The following is a 21599-nucleotide window of genomic DNA, read 5'->3' as shown; positions in this document are numbered from 1 at the left end:
TCTTTTTGTTAAAGAGTACTTATGAAGTATATATTTCTTTTCGCAGAAAATTCGGATACAAGTGAAGCTAAATCGTTCTTTGAAAGTAATTACAGTCATATTTATTACATTTTCTATGATGTCTTCATATGTGCTGAAAACAATCTTAAGCAGAGAGGTAAGATACTATAACACTATTTCTTAATAATATAATTGGTAAAAAAATTATCCAGATTTCAAGTTTGAGTTGAATTTTTAATTGTACTCTGTGCAATTAAATTTACCAGGCTGAAATGCAAATGAAAGATAGTATCAACTGAGCTCAAGAATCCCGTTGCATGAAGTCTGCAGTTGTAATTCCAAATTATGGTTTTGATATCCTAGAATTATTGATGTTTAGAAGTTTGATAAATTATTTCTGTTTACCTATTAAGATTTTTTGAGTATGAAACTATCTCTCCACACTTAACTGTGGAAGTAAACTACTTCTTTAAAATGAAATATCGTGTATTTAAACAAATGTATGTTCATTTAAATGAATGCTTTGGAAAATGAAATCTTAAATCATGAAATTTGTGCTTGGTGTTTTTCTTGCTGTATTTTTGGGCTGAGATTCATGGAATGAAGTGGCATTAAACTAAATCAATAATTGCTTTAAAAAAAAAAAAAAATGTTGCAAGTTGTAATCAATGATGTTTGATCTACTATATGTCATATAAAACATTGAGGAATTTTAGTGATAGTGAAATTTCAGGCCTTTTTGTGTTTCTGCATGGTTTTATTATGACTATCTTGTATACAATCGATAGCAACATAATATAGCATTAGTACTTACATATTATTCCATAGACCAGACATGGCGAAACTGTGGCTCTTTGAAACCACAACTGCGGCTCACAAGCTACCTGCGATCCTTTGCCATCTGAAATGTTACTTGTTTTGAATAAATATAGTTTATTTTTTTAATACAAATGAAATTTGAAATACAAATCATACAATGCCATGTTTCTTTATTAATTGCTATTTTCATTTCTGATATTATATAAGTAAAAATTTGATAGATTTTAAACTGTCCATTGCTGGCTTATTGTCAGAGCAACAAAATTGTAAAATTACAACTAATTCCGTTTCTGGTAATTGCTATTCTGGTTATGTTACTTTTTGAACAGCTAATGATCATCAGAATACATTAATATGAAGTTAGTCTAACACGTAATGCTAATATTTTTATTTAATTACTCTTCTTAATATTTTTTTTTTCTCAAGTTCTACTTTTATTCAGTCCTTGAATGGCATGAGTAACTGCTGAAGAAACTTTCTGTCCGGCATATTTAAAAATTTTCAACCTTTAGTACTGCTGCTTTGCAGCTTCACCAGTTGCTCTGGCTCTGATGCCAAACATTAGTCTGCCCTACATGTCAGCTTATGAAAGCTTAGTAGGCAAACGAAAAGTTGTACAATGATCCACTGTTTGATCACTACAAATTTCAGACAATAATGTGAAAATTTGCTCCCGTAAACATTTATTTTTAAAGTCTGATCTTTTATTTTCTAAAGTATCCTCTACTTACACATTCCAATACAATTTATTTCTATATTTGAGATTTATTTTATGTACACAGGATAGGTAATTAATGGAAAGTTGTACTAACTAGGTAAACCTAGGCTGACAGTAATTTATTTTAATCTTTCTAAGTTACTATTCTTAGAAGTTCACGATGAGATGGTAAGTCATGTGATCGCCTGTATGGGTCCAATAGTTAAAATATGATGGATTTGTACACCTGTTTAGGGACTAAACTATTGTGCAGATGTCTCCTATGTTACAAAAGGCCTACACATCGAACATCTGTGCATGTCCATTGAAACATGCAGAGTTATGCGTTCATGTTATATCTGCATTTACGAAATAATTTCATTATAGTAGTGATAGGTATGTTGGTTGATCTTTGGATTATGGTAACTTGGCGATTTTTTGGCGAAAATTTGGCAACCAACTCTGCTACAGCAAACCTCTATTTTTTTTTTTTTTTGCCGCCATTTTGTCTTCACGAAGTAAAGACATGTTTCTTTTCTTTTTATTTACTGAACACTTTTTCCAACAAATTACTAGCCGAATTACACTTATGCTAGAAATTTTATGTAACAAAACTGCTTAATCATGACAAATATTAACTGCAAAATTGGGAAAAAGTGCACAATCGCAAACTCCCTGCGTGTTTTTCAGAATAGCACATACACATAAACCATTTACACGTTGACTTATTTTTACTTAAAAAAACATCCCAGAATTGCACAAAAATGGCATTGCACACACTCTTAACTTTATCCATCTACACTGCTATTTTCTCATAAATTACAAAAATTTGCACGAAAATGAAAAAAAATTCTGTGAATCTTTAAACTGGGTAAAAAGCACATATATGAAATTACCTGATTGCGAAAAAGTAATACCCTTTCCAAGGATGAACATTTCCACGTATAAAATAAATAAAATATCCAAAAACTTTTACCTCTAAATTATCTATTATATTATAAACGTCACCGACGAATTCATACCGCAAACATTACAAATGGTTACAAATACTTAGTGTCAAATATTTAAATTATTTCCATGCACGTTTACTTCAACTGAGACGTATACCAAATTGCTACAAACATAAAATTCACAAAATAACTATCATTTAATTAAAATATCACTAAACCATGTACACGTCGACTTATTTTTACTTAAAAAAACATCCCAGAATTGCAAAAAATGGCATTGCGCACACTCTTCGCTATATCCATGTACACTGCTTTTTTCTCATAAATTAGAAAAATTTCACGAAAATGCATGAAAATACTCAACGTATTCTACTGAAATGTATTCGAAAATACTACAAACATATAACTCACAAAATCATGAGCATTAAATTAAAATATAATTAAATTAAAAAACACTACTTAAAATATAAATAAGCACATACATTAAATTAATAAAAATTAGATTACCATCCTAATTACTTTAAACTAAATCATTGCTAATAACAATTTTCCAATAATACCATATTAATTTATTTACTCCTTACATTTAGAACAGTGCATAAAAATAATATCCTCAAATGATTAAAAATGCTAACTTACCTAATCTTCAGAATCTTCATTACATGGCACGCACACTTCTACTATTTCACACAACACACAATGAAGCTTAATACAAAATAATATAGTACTACAGTTTTCCAAATTCTCTCCCTTTTCTGATTAAAGAACTGTAATTCGTCCATTAATGCCACATGACATATCTCATGATCTCTCATTTCCCTCACACAAAATAATGCGTAATCGGAACTGAGTACTTCTCACATTATTACCAAAGTCCTAGGTAGTAACCTTTATCGCCTCCAAAATGTCGCCAAACTACCAGTTACCATATTCCAAAGATCAGCCGGTATGTTTTCTTTCAGTAACATTAAGTTTGATCTGCCATGTATATGAAAGAGAGCTCAAAATTAAACAGCTAGGTTGAAGAGTTCGGCATGGTAGACAGATGAAATATGTGCTCGACAAAGTTTTAATATAGCCCTCATGAACTACTAGATTTATTAGAAATAGGTTATGTATGTTCAGAAACATTGTAATGATTCAAAAGGTAGTTCGAGAATTTTCAACGATGCGCATGAATTTCATTATTTATATCCATAATTATCAGGACAATTCGAGAGACAGTATCAAGAATTTTCAATGATGCTCATGACTTCGTTATTATATCCAAAAGTATTGGAATGATTCAAGAGATAGTTTCGAGAATTTTGAATCATGCGCATGAACTTTGTTATCTATGTCAAATTGTCAGGACGATTTGAGACATAGTTTTAAGAATTTTCAATGATGCGCCTGAAGTTCGTTATCTATGTTCAAAATTATCAGGATGATTCTAGAGATAGTTTCAAGAAATTTCAATGATGTTCAGGATACTGATTATTAAAAAATTCTTGCAGATTCCGTTGGATGCCACACTGAAATACCGTATCAGTCAGCGCTATCATGAGATACTGATTACTCAAATACCACTGAAATTGCAATCATGTTCTTTTCCATGAATTCTTCTAGACTGGGCATTAGTAAAAGTAGAAAGTAGTTATTCCAAAGTTTTGAGGAAAAATATTTAACGATTTCTTAGGTTATGATCAAAAGATTCAAATGATCTCAGTATGTTGGTCCTTATTGTTAATTGCAGCTTTCAAATGTTCATAATATCTATCATGCGGCTCCCATCATCTTGAAGTTTGGCCATCCCTACCATAGCCATTGGTTGGAAATTTCGGCAACAGTTACCAATCATGAGTGCAGAATCCGAAGGATACGGTCGTCGTAGTAGCTCACATAAATTTCAGCAACAGTTGCCAGTTACCAGTCATTACTGTAGAATCGAAAAGACACGGTCATCCATTATTTGGATCAAATTGTGCTAGTTGGTTGTTTGACGGGATAATATGTAAGTACCACTGTAGAGACATTAGGTATTTTTGAAGCAGGAGACATGAAAAATCACCCGAGTAGAGATGAGGATAAACTCACTCCCATAAGATAGTTTTTTGAAAAATTCATTGAGAAGTGTCAGAAAGTCTACACTGTAGGTGAATATGTAACAATTGATGAAAAATTAGAACCATTTAAGGGACAATGTTCATTTAGGCAATACACGAAAAAAAAAAAAAAAAAAAAAAAAAAAAAACCTGCCAAATATGGCATAAAAATATTTGCGCTGGTTGATTCCAGAGTGTTTTATACATGGGAAATGGAAACATATGCCAGCCAGCAGCCAAAGGGGCCCTTTCAGTTTGATAACAATGCAAGCATTATTGTAAAGCGTTTGATGGAATCATTGTACAATTCTGGACGAATTTGACTGTAGATAATTGGTATATGGGATACCAGCTATCTCAGGACCTACTAAGGAAGAAAATAACTATAGTAGGAACATAACTATAGCATGAACTGTGAGAAAGAATAAGAGAGAAATTCCACCAGATTTTTTATACAAGAAACAGAGAGCATATTCTTCAATTTTTGGTTTCCAGAAAGAAACAATGATTGTTTCTTATGGACCAAGGAAAAACAGAAGTGGTGTCCTACTATTAACTATGCACAATGATAGTAAAATTGACGAAACCACTGGAGTACTAAAAAAGCCGAGATTATTTCATTTTATAATCTAACCAAAGGAGCAGTAGATGTTGTAGATGAAGTGGGAGCAGCATATTCTACAGCTAGAGTATCAAAATGGTGGCCTATGGTGATTTTTTCCTTGATTTTATATGTTGCAGTAATTAATGCACAGATAATCTTACTTTCTACAAAAGAACCACTCACTCGGTTTAGAAAAAGGCGTTCTTTTCTCAAATCATTAGGACTAAAGTTAGTGGAAGATTACTCAAATCAACAGCAGCAGCAAATCATGCATCCTTTGAAACTAAAAGAAAAAATAATTTCAGAAGATTGCAATATGAAACCACCATCTAAAAAGATAAAAAACATTTACAGAAGATGCGTTGAGTGCCCTAAGAACAAGGACAGAAAGACACAGTTTCTGTGCGAGAAATGTAATAATATCAGCATTCGTATGGAGCATATGTGTTCATTCTGCCAGAGATGGGTAAAATAATTATATCCAGTGCATCTTCTTGTGTTCGTAATTTTGACATGCATGCTCGCGGGTTAAAATTATTCCAATAAGCAGTCTTAGATTGGTATAAATTTTGAATAAAACTTTGATTTTTGGGGGTGACTACACATAGGCTCATCTTCTTAAAGAATTAAAAAAAAAATTTCTGTTCCTACTAAATATTTATTAATTCAGGCCGAGATATTTTTAATGCCTCTGAGAGCGTATTTCACGCATTGAAAATCGGAAATACTCTTTAAAAAACTAGCCAGGCGCATTTTCACGCACTGAATTTTTAACAAAGGTTTAGCTTAAAAAATGCATAGTGCCCTACTGAAATCAAAAAGTAATATTTTTTTTACTCAAAACACCACTGAGACATTTTTGCCCGACTTCTCCGTGGCAAGGAATATAGGCGCGGCACTGCGTGGTGCTGTGCTGACTTAGCTATCATGACCAGAGGGTAGAAGAAAGAAGCTGAAGAAAGAAATTGAAATTTCATTGTATATTTACGAGCACTGATTTCGTCACGGTTTCCATATTACTGGATGTTCATTCGAATAGTAAAATTGGTTATCGACACACGTGGTTTGGGAGTTCGGTGAAATTTCACATTACGAGCTGGAAAAATCTTTTGCACACTTTTCCAAAATTGAAGGCATACTAAAAGCATATATAAAGGTAATTAAGTTTTTAAAAAATTTTCTAGCATGATTTCTAATATGCCTTTAAATTATTTTTATGCTTATAGTGTTTGCATTTTTAATTCTTTCATTATTCTGCGCTAGTCGGGAAAAAAGTTGAAATTTTACTGAGAACTACCAGTACAAAAATAAAATTTTAATTCCAATCTTCTTTTTAAAAGATTATTACCTTCACTAGTCTTACAGTGCAAATCTGGGTGCTTTATTGCTATCTTTTCCTTAAAAAAATAGCAATTTTATCATGTTTTTCGGTACAAAAATTGGAATCGCACTGTTTCCAATGCCTGCTCTAAATTCTAAAAGTTTTGCTATTTCTAAATTTTGTTGTTTGGTGTGTCACTAAAATCTAAAAATTCTGCCACATCACCTCTTTACCATAAATACATTTCATATTTTTTCTAAGTATTCATATTACTAAGAAGAAATAAAATTAGCCGCTTTTTCTATACATTCTAAATGCATTTAGTGTTTTTTAGAATAACAGAAATCCTTAATTAAATCCAAAAATTCTGAAATGAAAAGGAAACATATTGAAGAAAGAAACTGAATACATAAAGAAAATTATTCTTCAAAGATATGTGCAGTTATTATTATGTAAATTACCCAATTGTTTATGATTTCATTCTTTAGTATAATTTCCCATTTCTATTTCCTCATGATAGAATTTCTGAGCCAGATTAAATTAAATTTAAATTGTATAATCTTTGACCACTACCTCACATTTTTAGTTTGACTGTTCTTGTTTAAGTATCTCACCGTGAGCTGTAATTGATTTTGTTTGTGTCAGAACATGCCTTTATGTTCTATGTTCTTTTTTAATAAGAGGCTTATTTAAACCTTTGTCTGATATTGTAGTTACTTTCAGACATAGCAATAATATGCTTAACTTCTGTCGGGGGTTTTGGACTATTTAACTTTTACCAGATCAAATAAACCCTCATAGGTATATTCTGGAGAGGTTGACAAGTTAGGAGATAAAGCACACAGAAACTAGCAAATGCATTAGTTTGCATATTGAGACAAATCTCTAATTGTTAGAAAAGATGCTTAAAGAGAAGGAAATCGATATAAACTAGTTAAAATGTTTGGGAAGGCTTCAAATTAAAATGACTGATAAATATTTTGTTGAGTGTTGTTGTTACAAAACATAAATGTTTTGTAGGTCTTAATGTGTAATTATCCTAATATCATTTAAGAAACAATGTCATAAATTATGTGTATTTTAAACTGTGAAATTTTATTAGATTTTGATTTTAATAGAGCTTTTTTAACAAATGTTAAAAAATAAAATTTAATAGTGGCCATGTAAATCCATAATATTTAAGGTTGTCAAACTACTTAATTTAATTATTTATAACTAACTGCTTACCCTTAAAAATTATCTCTATGTATTAAAGCGACTTATTGTCTTTCATTAATACTCACTGTGATCACAAGATAAAATACAAAAATGTAAAAATTCAAGTAAAACTTATTCTTTGCATCTAGTGAGACTTTATAACTTATCACCTCTGATGCTTTAATGGCTTATTTGAACCTTAAAGTATATTAACTGGTTTATAACCCCTGGAATTCTACATGAACCTATGACACTAACTGCATCAAACAGAGTCTGACTAACTTTCTACACTTGTCAACCGTGCTTAGATCAGGCCTTTCAGGTTTATTCTAATCAGCAGGTCTCTCTCTAGACAAGCAGCAGAAGTGACAACATTCAGTCTTTTGTTATGAATCATCCGGATTATGATCTTACTTCTCATTTGGGGCCCACCAGCGGTCGAGCGGTAAAGTCGCTGAACACTGGTAGTTCAGTCCGAGGTTCGAATCCCGCGAACGGGCTGGCTGCATGGGTGTTTTCGTGGTTTTCCCCATGTGTAACGTGTATACGAGCCAGTTTTTCTTAGAAAGTCCTCCACGAAGGCATCCCTCCCCTTAGGCAGATAGTCCTCGAGGCTTTGCCATAATTACACACACACTTATTATACTTCTCATTTGAACGTATGCCATTTGACATAAAATCTACATGCTATTTACTAAACCTCTAAATTGACTAAGTATGTGACAAAATGAGACATAAAAAAAAAAAAAAAAAAAAATCAACATAAAGCTAACTGTTAGTAAAACGTAAATATCACTTATCTTCTTTCAAATAATATGTCCAACTATTATATTTAATGCTACTTGATAAATTGCTTAAAGTTTATTTGGTACAACTCTGATATATGGCCTTCACCAAATGTGGCAATATGTGTTCTGTGCTGGTTTTTGGTCCCGTTGCATGTTGTATGGTAACCCTGTTGACGTTGAAAAATCTTTCACTGGAGTTCGTTGGTTCGCGTCATGCTCTGTATCTGAGAAGCTGGGGGGGAAGATAAAATGGTGGAAGTTGTTGAATTGAAGTTCGGCAAAAAGAAATATCGTCGTGGCCATCCTGTTGAGGGGCAGTGGGTATTTGGAGGTGTGGAAAGAGGGTCTGGGAGATTATTTTTAGTGGCTGTGCATGATAGAAGTAGGGATTTTTGTGAAGTAGGGATTTTATTTATTTGTGAACCATAGTAGGAATTTTCTGGATAGTGTGTTTGGCTCTCATATAAATACGATAGTGATTACGTGGCGGCACGTTAAAGGCGGTATGAAATTGGTATTTCTGCTGTTCGAAAAAGCATTAATTCATGGTATGTGCATTTTATTTTATTCTTGTTCTTATTTTGTAGAATGTTATGTTCATTGTTTTTTTAGTATGAATTTCTGTTGTTGTTTTTTTGAATTGTTTGAAATTTATATTTCAGTTATTTTGTTGATTAGTGCGTACCGACTAAATTGTGCAATTCGTAGATGTTTTTTAAAGTTGAAATAAAATGCTGTATACATGGTATTCTTTGAAATTTGTTGTTATGTTAATTTATTAAAGTGAGGTGCGCATAGTTCGTTTGTTGCCTAAATTGTGCAATTCGTAGATGTTTTTTTAAGTTGAAACAGGACGCTGTGTACATGGTATTCTTTGAAATTTGTTAATTTATTAAAGTGAGGTGTGCGTAGTTCATAGATTCGTTTGTTGCATCAATTGTGCAATTCGTAGATGTTTTTTTAAGTTTAAACAGGATGCTGTCTACATGGTATTCTTTGAAATTTAGTGTTGTTATGTTAATTTATTAAAATAAGGTGTGCGTAGTTTGTAGATTCGTTTGTCTAAATTGTGCAATTCTTAGATTTTTTTTAAGTTGAAACAGGATGCTGTGCACGTGGTATTTTTTGAAATTTATTGTTGTTATGTTAATTTATTAAAGCGAGGTGTGTGTAGTTCGTAGATTCGTTCGTTGCCTAGATTGTGCCATTCGTAGATGTTTTTGTAAGTTAAAACATATCGCTGTGTACATGGACTTTTGTCAGATAATTTTGGTTAGAAACTTTACGGTTTTGCTATCTAAGTTTTTTGTTTTAGTTTCGGATTTTTAGCTTAAATTGTGTGTTCAAAACGGGGTTTTTGCATTCATGAAAACCGTGTTTTTGAAGACATTTTAGGCTTAAAGTTCAAAATGTAGACAAAAAATTTAGATAGTTATATGGCAGCGTGGAGTTTCTCACCAAAATTGGCGACTTGAGGGCGCATATCAGAGTAGTTCCGTTTATTTTATTCTCAAACTTATGAATAATTATGTTAATTCATGTTTAGTAATAATACATACTACTTAGGTATCTATTTTATTTTTAGGATGGTATTATAAAATTTCAGGCACAGATAATATTTTTAATTGAATTTATTCAGCTCCGGTTTGCTTATAGGTCCTTAATGTTTTTCATTGATGGTCCTTAAAAGTCCTTAATTTCTGTGTACAGAAATGTGTACGAACCCTGTGTAGGAGAGAAGTAGAATTTTTATTATTATTATTGTTTTAATTTGATGGAGCAAGATCGCCAAACTAATTACTGATTTTAACTAAATGTTGCTCTTAAAACGATTGTAATTTGTATTTGCGATTATAAAATAAATTCCTTTCATATAAAAATTAATATTTTAAGCGAAATTAAGATTGCATATGAAGACAATTTTAAATTTAAGAAATTCCATACAGTCTGCAAAACGAAACGAAAGTTTCTACAAGTGATCAGCTTTTAGGAGAAGCACATCAAAAATATTTTTTAGTTTCTAACTAATTTTTTAAAACTATTTAATTCAATAGGGTGGTCCTATTGAGACAGAAGCAATTATTACAGGAGAAAAATTAATTTAAATATTCAAATATGAGTTCTAAATCCATCAAGGAGTTTTTTTATAAAAAAGCCGTCAAGTTAAGTGTCAACCAGCTCAGAATCGTTGCCTAAGAAACCAAAGATTGATGAACAACCAAAAGAAACTTCTAAACATGATAAGTTTTTAAGTAAGTGGCTTAATTTCCTTGGGTCCTCTTCAATAAAGAGGAAAATAAAATGTTTTTTGAAACATGTCAATCTTCGAGTACGAAGAATGCCGTGGGTGTGATGGGTTCATCATGTTTCCAAAGAAGTACTCTGTCTCACCATGCAAAAACTACGGATTACAGGCTTTCTTTAAATGCCAAGAAAGATGCTAAAGCTATTAAAAATATCATCGAAAAGGAAAAATCTACAGCAACAGATGGCGATTTGGCAGTGTTCAAAACTGTTTACACTATTGGAAAAGAAGAATTTCCTTTAATGAAATTTAAGCCTTTAATGATGCTTATGAAATCCTGTGGAAATGAGACTGTGAAAGACTCACTTGAAATTATCTCAAAATTCAGTTACAGACATAACTAAAGCTATTTCAGAAGTATTAGAATCAAATTTGGATGAGGATGTTTCACAAAGACTCTATATGTCTTTAATGATAGGTTAGTCAACATATATTTCAGTTGACCATAAATTAATTATATATGTGAAATATTTGAAAACAATAAATGTCAGAACAGTCTTTGGGCAAATTTAAAAATATAGGGTGAATGCAATGCAGATGCACTGAAAGAAATGATGATAAAGTTTCTCAATGAAAAAAAAAGTAGGGTTATCAAAAGTTGTTGGTCTTTTAACAGATGGTGCTGCTGTTATAATGGGAAAAAACAACAGCCTTGGCAAAAAATTTCAGGATATGATACCTGGTTTGTTGCATCATCACTGCATAGTTTACTCTTTAGCTTTAGCTGTTTCCCAAGTTGCTGATGGAATATCCCTGTTTCAAAGCTGCCAAAGAATTTTAGGTTCATTGTATGCTTATTTTCACACGTCCAATATTAGGATTGAAAAGCTGAAATTGATGCAAGATGTGTTAAATAAGCCAAACATAACTCTCAACGACATAAATGCTGTTTGGTGGTTGTCACTTGGGAATGCAGTGTGATGCATGTCATATCAGTTATGATGCTGTGATCCTTGCCCTGACAGACATAATTGCAAACAGGAAAACAAGCAATCCTGTAGACAAGTGCTCAGGACTACTTAAACAATGCTCACAATTTCCATTTGCAGCCACCTTGTCATTTTTGAGAGATGTGTTACTGATTATGAACAAAGTCAGAAGAAATTTTCAGAGCAATGATGTGGACTTCTCTGTGTAGGTTAATAGTCTAGAATCAACTACTAATCGCATGCAGGAAATGAAAAAGGAGGAAGGTCATGGCTCTCATCTAAAGGAATTTTTAAGAGTCTTCTCTTAAAAATGGGTATTATCGAGTTCAAGATATTAAATGATCTGTTTCTACTAAATCTTTAAATGATTTTATGAGTGCTAAAAATGCTTTTTTGAGTATACTGATAGAGAATCAGCAAGAAAGATTTAATTTGCAGCAGATGCATATTTTGCAGGATTTTGATGTTTTGTTGAATCCCTCTTGTGTCAGATTGGAACAGAATGATCAAGATTGGAGTCCCTAGATAATGTTATTAAACATTATTATAGGCCAGATTCTACTTCGGTTTTGGGTGCTTCAGCAGAATTAAAACAAGAGCACCTTGAAGTAGAGTGCTTTTATGCACGGTACAGATAATTCAAATTTAAACAGTTTACCAACTTGTTGTTCTCATCAAGTTTAGATGGTGAACTCATATCCAGGATTTACAGCCCTGGCACAAAAAGCTATAACTATACCTTTGTCAACGGCTGTTTATGAAAGAGGATTTTCTACTCAAAATAGGATCAAATCAAATAGGAGAAATAAATTGGGAGGAAAACAACTGGAAATTCTAACGAGAATATCTGAGCAAGGCCCAGATTTCAAAGAACAGAGGGAAAATGTTTTTTGTGATTTTAATTTTGAAAGAGCAGTAACCTTGTTTTGTAGAAAAATCAGGGTAAAAAGAGATTAAAATTGTAATATAACCAAGAATAAATGTTTTTTGTAACTTTAATTTTGAAAGAGTTTTGATATTGTAAGGAAATCAGCTGTAACATTGTGGAAAAATCAGAGGAAAAGGCTATTAAATTTGTAATGTTAAATAAATATTTCATTTAGAACATTTAATGTAAAATAAATTCCTTTATTTGTAATGTTTAATATTTTCTACTAATACTGAACATATGCTATAGTAATTGTCAAAAACCATAATAGCATCCTCATTTTTTTTCTATTTCATTTTGTCCATTAAAAATGTGGTTTTTTATAGGAAATTTGTCTCTGTATATGTAGTTTATGCTATTTCCTTGTTTCACTCCTCATAAATGAATTTCACTCCTCCTAAAAAAGGAGTATTTTTACTCTTCCAAAAAAATCCTAGGAATAATACCGAATTCAGGAATTTCCAAGATTTAGAAAAACAAAAAGTTTTTGCAGTTGATAGATTATACTGTTTGAGAAACAGTGAAACTTAAAAATCTATTGATTTGAAAATTCCCTCAAGAGGTTAGTGGAAGGAGAAGAGGGTACGAGTTCATCTGATTCTGATTCCTAGGTTGTGACAGAAATGTGAAATCAAAGTAAAGGGTTAACAAGTGAAAGAAGTCCCGAGAAGCTTTACCGAAGATGACATCCATTCTCCTACATCTTTGTCTGAATCAGGAACTAAAGCATTTCAATATTAGATAATATGTTTGATTTCTGAAGATGGTAACATACTGTAAGTATGTTAGTAATATACTTATAAGTATATTACTGCCATCTGAAGTAAGTTATATAAGTGTTATTGCAGATGGTAACATCCTTATGATTTTTCTGGGTATGAATCTCAAATGACCTAACTAGCTGTTGCAACCATATGTAATCATAGCTATTTCCAGTCATCTCCATATTTAATCTTGTTCTATTTGGTTTTATTTTTAGGTAGTTTTCCATTTTGCCGGCGCGAGCGATAAAGGCGCCAAAAATGGCACAACTGATACCAAACTGGTAAACTTTTACACCTCATTTTCAAAACAAGTCGCAGCCATTTCTTATCAGATTGATTGTTTCTTTCAATACTGGCATATAATTACATAGAATTTTTACCCAAATAGTTCAATTTTATGCCTTAAGGCCATTCGTGGTAATTAAGTCAATTAGGATGCAATCACACTGCTCACCCGAAGGCAAAAATATGGAAAAGGCAAAGTCAAGGGTTAAATTCATCAATTCTAATGAGAATGCACTAGTGAAGTAAAGCACTGTGGTTTTACATAATTTTTGAGTAAGCTATTCGTACGAATTAAAATCATTCTTGCATTTAAACTTCCATTTCATATTAAGATTTAACTTGAAATTAATGTAGATAATTACTGAGAGAATTAGATTTTTGTAGCGTAGTTACGTGAGATGAGATCATGTGGGGTCACGTTATATGAAACAATCAGGATGTTGTACCATGAAAGCATAGTAAATTCTTAAATTAATGTTTTTTTACAAATTTATTGTCTTTATTTATTGTCATTTTACAAAATTTGTAACTGTGTGTGTAACTGTGTGTTGTCGCCAATAAAGTCTGCTTGGCGGGATTTGTGTTGGCAAAATGGAAAAGTACCATTTTTTAATTTCATGACTACCTATTATGTTTTCCTCATAATTATATTTTACCAAATAATGAAAACAGAAGTTTTCTCTTTTTTTTCTTTTTTTTTTCAAAATGTATGATATAGTACTGACAAAGAATTGGGAGTATGATAATTGTAGGAAGAGATAGAACATTGTTCAGTGTATAGAACACTGTTCAATATATGCTGTGGAAGTTTAGCATTTATAAACACAATTAAATCACAAGAACTGAAGGAATCAATTTGAAAGAAAGGTATCATATTAATAATTTCTTTACAGTTTGTTTACTGTTGATGCCTGTATAAATTTTATAGAGTTGTATATACGACATATCTATTTATTGGCACATTTTTTCCAACATGGCCATTGGAATGATAGGTTTAATTAATTCATAAATACCAACACTAATAACAAAGCTAAAACTTATGAATTAACTTTGTCATTAAATGTATCCACAGACAAAATAATGCTATACCAATAAAATTTAAAGCAAGTGTTTTGCTGAAACTTATGAGGAAAGCAATTAAAAGTAATTGAGAAGAATGCTGTGTAACTTATACACTATCAGACATTTATATATCAAACCGAGTTAAGTACTAACTGCACTTCTGTACATTGCAGTCTGTTTTTTCTTAAGTCTAAAAAGCAATATATTTATGAAACAGAAGGTAGTTTGGTTTAAAATAATTTAACCTGTTAATATAATTCACTATTAGATGTAGGAGTTTCTTAGCATAAAATCATTTGATAATATAGGATTTATCAGTATTTAATAACTAAGAATTGTTTTTTTATTAATTATACAAATAAAGGTCTTCTGGGATGGATTACATGCACATGTAATGTTTAATACTTGAGACTATTTTATGAAGAATTTTAAAGTAAATATTGGCAAAAATAATTGCCAAATTTTTAATTTAATGATATTTTATGAAATTTTAAAAACTTTCATCTGGATGCTACCAGATCAAAAGGTAATTCTGTATTAACAGCTACTGGGAATTTCAATTTGTGACCATATTATTGCCAAAAGATGATAATTTGTCAATAAATATTTCTCTCTTACTATCATTAATTCTTTGGCGACTTTATGAAGTGGTGAAGAACATTTGTTTGTCTATGTTTAATCATAAGCATTAATTTTTTCTTTAATCATATATTTAATTTTCTGTTATTGTAATATGCATTGTACTGTTCATAGATAACAATAAAAATAAATATTTTATAAGAAACAAGAAACTTTATTGGGGTGGGGAATCTATGCAAAATATACTTAAATTTTTACTGCTGGTAGATACTGTTTAGTGAAATGATCATTAAATGTAATACAGTAGACTCCCGATTATCCGCGGGTGGATTATCTGCGCCTGCCACACAAAGGTGTTTTTTTTTTTTCCCCAAGCATAAAGCAAAGAAAATAAACATGTTCACAAAACTGAGCGAAAAGTTAAATTTGCTAACATCGTGCTTATTTATGGCAAAAATATCCAGGCTTTCTCGGAACCTTCTGCTCTGATGAGTAAGAGATTTCTTACTCACCCTTGCAGTGCCCGCTGCACAGCCCACTCTCGTCTTCATCTTATTTCTACTGACACGTCCACTTCCCCCTTTCGCCATTGTTAGTTTAAGCCTGATAGTGTTTGCGAACCAGTCAGAGTTAATTTCTTATCTTTTATTGTGTTCAGTGCTTGTGCTTTTTGGTTTTGTGTTTTTCGTTACTGATTTAAAATGTCAGGAAAACGAAAGAAGGTTATGTTGACGATTGCGCAAAAACTAGAATTAATTTTCAAAGTTACAAATGGCGCTACAAGGCAGCAGATGGAATTTGATTACGGAAACAACAGTGCATGACATTCTAAAGCAAAAAGACAAACTGGTGAACTTTGCATCAATGTCGGACAGTGCTTCCGCAATGAAAATGCAAAAAACTATAAAGGGTTCTACCTTTGATGAGCTAGACATGGCACTGGCAGAGTGGTTAGCTCAAGCTTGAAAAGAGGGTACTCCTGTAAATGGCTCTATCACATTGCGGCGAAGGCAAAAACCTTTTTTGAGTTTTAGGCCTGAAAAGAAATTTTGATGCGTCTTCTGGCTGGTTGACTCATTTTAAGCAGCGACATGGAATTCGAAAAATTGGACTTCATGGGAAGAAACTTAGTGGTGACCAACAAGCAGCTGGCGATTTCCACCATGAATATTTGAAGAATTTGTTTTAAAAGAAGAGCTATCTTTTGAACAAATTTACAATGTCGACAAATCGGGACTTTTATGAAAATGTCTTCCCACTTGCACCTTTAGCATTTGAAAGTGAACGTAAAGTGGTGGGTCATAAAAGCAAAAAAGAAAGAATCACTATCATGTCTTACAGTAACGCTACCGGTGGACATAAACTTATACTTGTCATTGGGAAGTCAAAAAAACCAAGATCTTTCAAAGGCACAAGGATCGAAAATTTGCCTGTTGATTACTTTAACAAAAAAAAAAAAAAAAAAAAAAAAAGAATGAATGAACTGAAACATTTTTCAAGAATGGTTCGAAAAAATCTTTGTTCTTCAAGTGCGTAAACATCTTAAATCGAAAAAGCTGTGCTATTAATCGACAGCGCACCTTCTCACCCAGCAACAAGGGTGCTAAAGTCTTCTGATGGACAAATTTTTTCAAAGTTTCTCCCCCCCAAATGTTACTGCACTAATCCAACCCATGGGCCAAGGAGTCATTGCAACAATGAAGAGACCATACCAAACCAAGCTGCTAATGACCAAAATTGAAGAAGGTTATAATCTGAAAGAGTTTTGGAAACACTACACAATCTTGGACAGCATCTACGATATTGAATCTGCATGGGACTCGGTGAAACCATCAACCCTCATGGAGAAAACTCATGCCTAATGCTAAAGCCAACAACAACCCTTTGAGTTGTGAAGAAGAGAATGAAGATGTAGACACGCCCAAGGCAACGCTTGCCGATATGGTGAAAACAGTTCCAGGTGGTGAGAACGTCAATGCTGAAAACATAACGAGTGGTTGGAGTGTGACGTCAACGAACCTGGCTTCGAACGCTTGACAGATGACGATATTGGGAAGAAAGCAAGAGGAGAGACCGAGAATGAAGGAAAGCGAAGTGAAGGCGAAGAAGAGCTCACTGTGCAGATGCGGAAGACTCACGAAGCGGCGGCCCACCAGCGGCCGAGGGTAAAGTCGCTGAACACTGGTAGTTCGGTCCGAGGTTCGAATCCCATGAACGGGCTGGCTGCATGGGAGTTTTCGTGGTTTTCCCCATGTGTAACGTGTATACGAGCCAGTTCCCCTTAGAAAGTCTTCCACGAAGGCATCCCACCCCTAAGGCAGATAGCCCTCGAGGCTTTGCCATAATCACACACACACAAAGCGGCTTTGCAACAAGTCGACGAACTACTGAGCTATTTGGAAGAACAAGACGAGCGGAGTTAGCCGAGAAACTTATGCTACGAAAAATGCAATCTCAGATCAAGAGAAAATGCTTCCAAAGCAAGAAGCAATGACTAATTTCTTCAAAAAGGTGTAGTTCTACAGTTATGTTTTGTAATTACATAATACATTACAGTATTAAAACAGTACATATGTATTAATTTTTCTGTGTATCCTTGACGCCTCTCAGTACAAAGCGCTTTTCTGTTTTCATTAACAAAATGCATTTTAGGTTAGTTTTGAGTGATATACTAAAATATTAAGCGTTAGTTAAACATTTTCTGCTGTTTATTTTACGTTTTATTGTACATAAAACGATTTTTCAAAGTTGGAATGACCGTTTTCTCTTTTGCTATACTCGTTTTTAGCTTTTTTCGGATTATCTGCGATTTTTGTTATCCTCAGCTGCCGCGCCACCCAATTCCACGGATAATCGGGAGTGTACTGTACTTGCAAATCAGCTTGTACTGAAACATATATTTGCTATATGCAGGCGTGGGTTATTTATTGTCGCATATTTACTAAAAAATATGCTAAACATGAGAACACCGAAGGTTTCACCGAAAGTTGAAACCATGAGTGCAGATAATCAGAAAGAACAAAAAGGTGCTCATTCATTTGTAATATTTTTTTCCAAATTCCATTGTGTTCTTTGATTTCATTACAACTGTTTGGACTTGACAATTATTTCTGGTCATTTCTTGTTGAATGTTTTTCTGTAATTAGTAATTGTAATGTGATTCTGTCAATATATTATTCGTATATTAACCTATTGCTTATTTATTATCTACCTAACATCAGTAAATGTAAAAAAAAAAAAAAAAAAAAAAAAAAAAAAAAAATCAGATGTTAATTTATTAAGATTATAATTGTAATAAATCAGAAACTAATAAAATTCCACATAAATTTCTCAATTTAGCCTTAAAAAATTTACATTGCTATATCAAGTATGCATTTTATTCATTCAGCACTGACTGAGTAGATAAGATCACTGAACTATGGTAGTTTGTCCAGTGTTCAGCTTTCAGTCTCTGGATGGGATTTTATGATTTTTCCCATGTGTAATTCTAATTAATTTATGATTTTTTGTCTGTGTGTAACACCTGTACAAGCCTACATCACTTGAAGAAGGCCGTTTTCCTAAGGCAGATCGATTGAATTCATTGTCCTAATAAATAACTTGATCTGTGTAAGTTTCATGTACCTTTTTCATGTTCTATACCTGATATATAATGTCAATATGAATCTGTTTCCATTGCTCTGACTGGAAATTCCAGCTTCATTTAATATTCGTTTTTTCACTTCACAAATACAGAGAATGATGAGACTATTTACGTGTATGGTTTAACATAATGATGAAATGATCCAAACATTTTAATGATGAATATCATTCAATATATTCTATAGTGTAAATTAAATGCTGCTGGGCTAGAATAGTAAAAAATTTTCCCAATCACAACATCCCACCCCCCAGAAAAAAATTACTTGTCAGATTCATAGATCAAATAAAATTACAGAACAAAGGATCAAATTATACTTAACAGGAAAGGCTAAACTTAATAGGAGTAGCAACATCTTCCCACCTTTTGTATTGCAGGCAAATTTACCTTAAAGCAATGCAAATTGAAACAAGGAAAAATTACGCTTGTATAGAATAGACATAAATTGTAACATATGAAATGAATTTGAACTAAGAACTATAAACATGTGTATGTAACATTAAAGAAAAATAAATACACAAAATGATATTACAATTATCAAATACTAGGGGAAAAGTCCACAGTAGTTCACACATGTGCGTTTCACAAGCATTACTTGACAACCACTTCGAGTTACCTTTACATCTGGAACCTCATTATCTTGTAGCCTCTATTTTATGAGGTACTTCAATAAAGTTGTTGGCAGAAGTAAGCTTCAAAGGATAAATTTGCGGAAGGGATCATATAATTTCACCATTGGCTTCTCATAGTTTTGTGCCATGTTCAATATTACCTTTTCCAGGAAACAGTTGAGTTATCTGTGCTAAAGGTCATTTAGCCTGTTTGGATTCTTTGACTCAACTAAGACAATTTCTCTTGAAGAAATCATCTGTGAAGTTGACTTGGGACTTCTTACCAGTTCTGGAAGATAATCTTCATAGACATGTTTTCTTAGATTTAGCCGTAAGGTATGAAGGTAACTTACATATTTTAGTAAAAACTGAAAATCAGTTAAATCCAAATCAGTCACCTAAATTTTGAATTAAGTAAGTGGGTATAAGAGGTCTCAATTTGTTAGGGTCGTTTGACCAATTATATCGGTGGTCATCCATTTATAGTAGCCTCACAATCAGTGAGCAAAGTCAACATTTCTTCATATGTGACACTGGATTTTTCCAGACACTTTTGAAGAAGTTCCTTGATATAATAAACCATTCTTTTCCCAAACCTAGCATACCATGAGACAGATTGAGTGTTGAATATCCAATTGATTTTCGTTAAAGCGCATTTCCTTTGATTGAAATCCCAGTCCAGAGATTTCAAGGCATCTGCTGCTGCTGTGAAGTTCATATTATTATCAGCATAAAGAGTAGATTATCTTTCTCTTCTAGTCCAAAATTGTTGTAATGTTTGCATAAATACTTCAATTGACAGGGAGGAAAATGTTCTAAATAAACTGCTTGCACATGTTAAAAGTACTAGTCATGCTTTGCTTTCACATAGGAAAAGAGATAACCAGATCTGCACCAGTTATTTTAACACTAGAACGGCGGGAAAATCTTACCTACTGGAAAGGCCAATAAGGGTTCATTTTGATCCGTCGATGAAAGAACTGAAATAACAATGGTAAAACAATTTTAAATGCCATACATTGGCACAAATATGTACTTTATATGTATTTCATATAATTTATATTTAATATCACATGATAATTTATTGACTTTTTAAAATACCGTAAATGTATCGAGTGCATGGCGATCAATTGGATCAGACTACAATTACTCAAATAACTCATTAATTTGATATAAGAATTAATTTTAAAACTAAACTAAAACACAATTTATATAATAATATTTTTTTTATATACTTACTCAGAGGATAATTCATTCTCTAAATCCAGAAATGAGAAATGTTCTCTGATGTTTCAGTTATATCAGTTATATATGTGTAGCTGAATAGAATATGTAAAGCATTTCATTTCTATTTAATGTTTAAAATATTAGAGATTACACATACGTATTAAGAATTAATGCAGTTAATGCAAAAATAATTTTTAACAATTTTTCCAGTGCATTTTCCGCACACAACTTTTTAACAAGATGCACAATATTCTTGAGATTTGTTTCCATTGCATCTCTGTACTTGACACTTTTTTCTCTTTATATCCATTTTCTTTTCATGTTTCTTTCTTAGAAAGCCCTCCACAAAACATCCCTCCCTTTAGGCAGATAGCCCTTGTGTGCTTTGCTATAATTGAATAATCCAATTCAATCTTTTCATGTTTTTTTCTGAAGACTCAGGAGGGATCTTCGGGAGTTTTGAAGCCATATGCACTACTCTTAACTCCTCTCATAACTTCAGTAGAAAATCTCTCCTGTTAATGGTGTTTCCTATTACACTTTTATAAATTATCCAGGCATTCAAAGCTGCAGGGGCAAAAATATTGAAAAAGATATGCACAGGCCATCATCTAAAAGCCGATTTAACTGAATATTTTTGGCATGCTTGTTCACAAATAGCCACACCATACTTTGTTGCATTGCAAAATGCTGTTGAATCGGGCAACTTCTTGAGACTGTCTTCAGTTTTTACAGTAGAATGTAATGAGCTCAGTAGAAAAGTGCTGTTGTTTCTTTTGCCTTCATAGATGGTAAGTGTGATATTATTA

At 32.4% G+C, this 21599-nt stretch overlaps 1 protein-coding gene across 1 annotated transcript in view; it reads left to right on the top strand.

Annotated features, from left to right (window-relative positions):
* Window positions 1–21599, top strand: part of LOC118191670 (ral GTPase-activating protein subunit alpha-1) — a 209439-nt gene that overhangs the window by 684 nt on the left and 187156 nt on the right. The window contains 1 exon segment of the mRNA XM_085816841.1: window positions 47–157. Within this exon segment, the coding sequence (XP_085672967.1) occupies window positions 47–157 (111 nt within the window).

This window comes from Stegodyphus dumicola, chromosome 5, assembly GCF_044657685.1.
Source record: "Stegodyphus dumicola isolate Sdum_Otavi_A_Nest chromosome 5, ASM4465768v1".
NCBI lineage: Eukaryota > Metazoa > Arthropoda > Arachnida > Araneae > Eresidae > Stegodyphus > Stegodyphus dumicola.
This window is presented reverse-complemented; position numbering and strand designations above follow the sequence as displayed.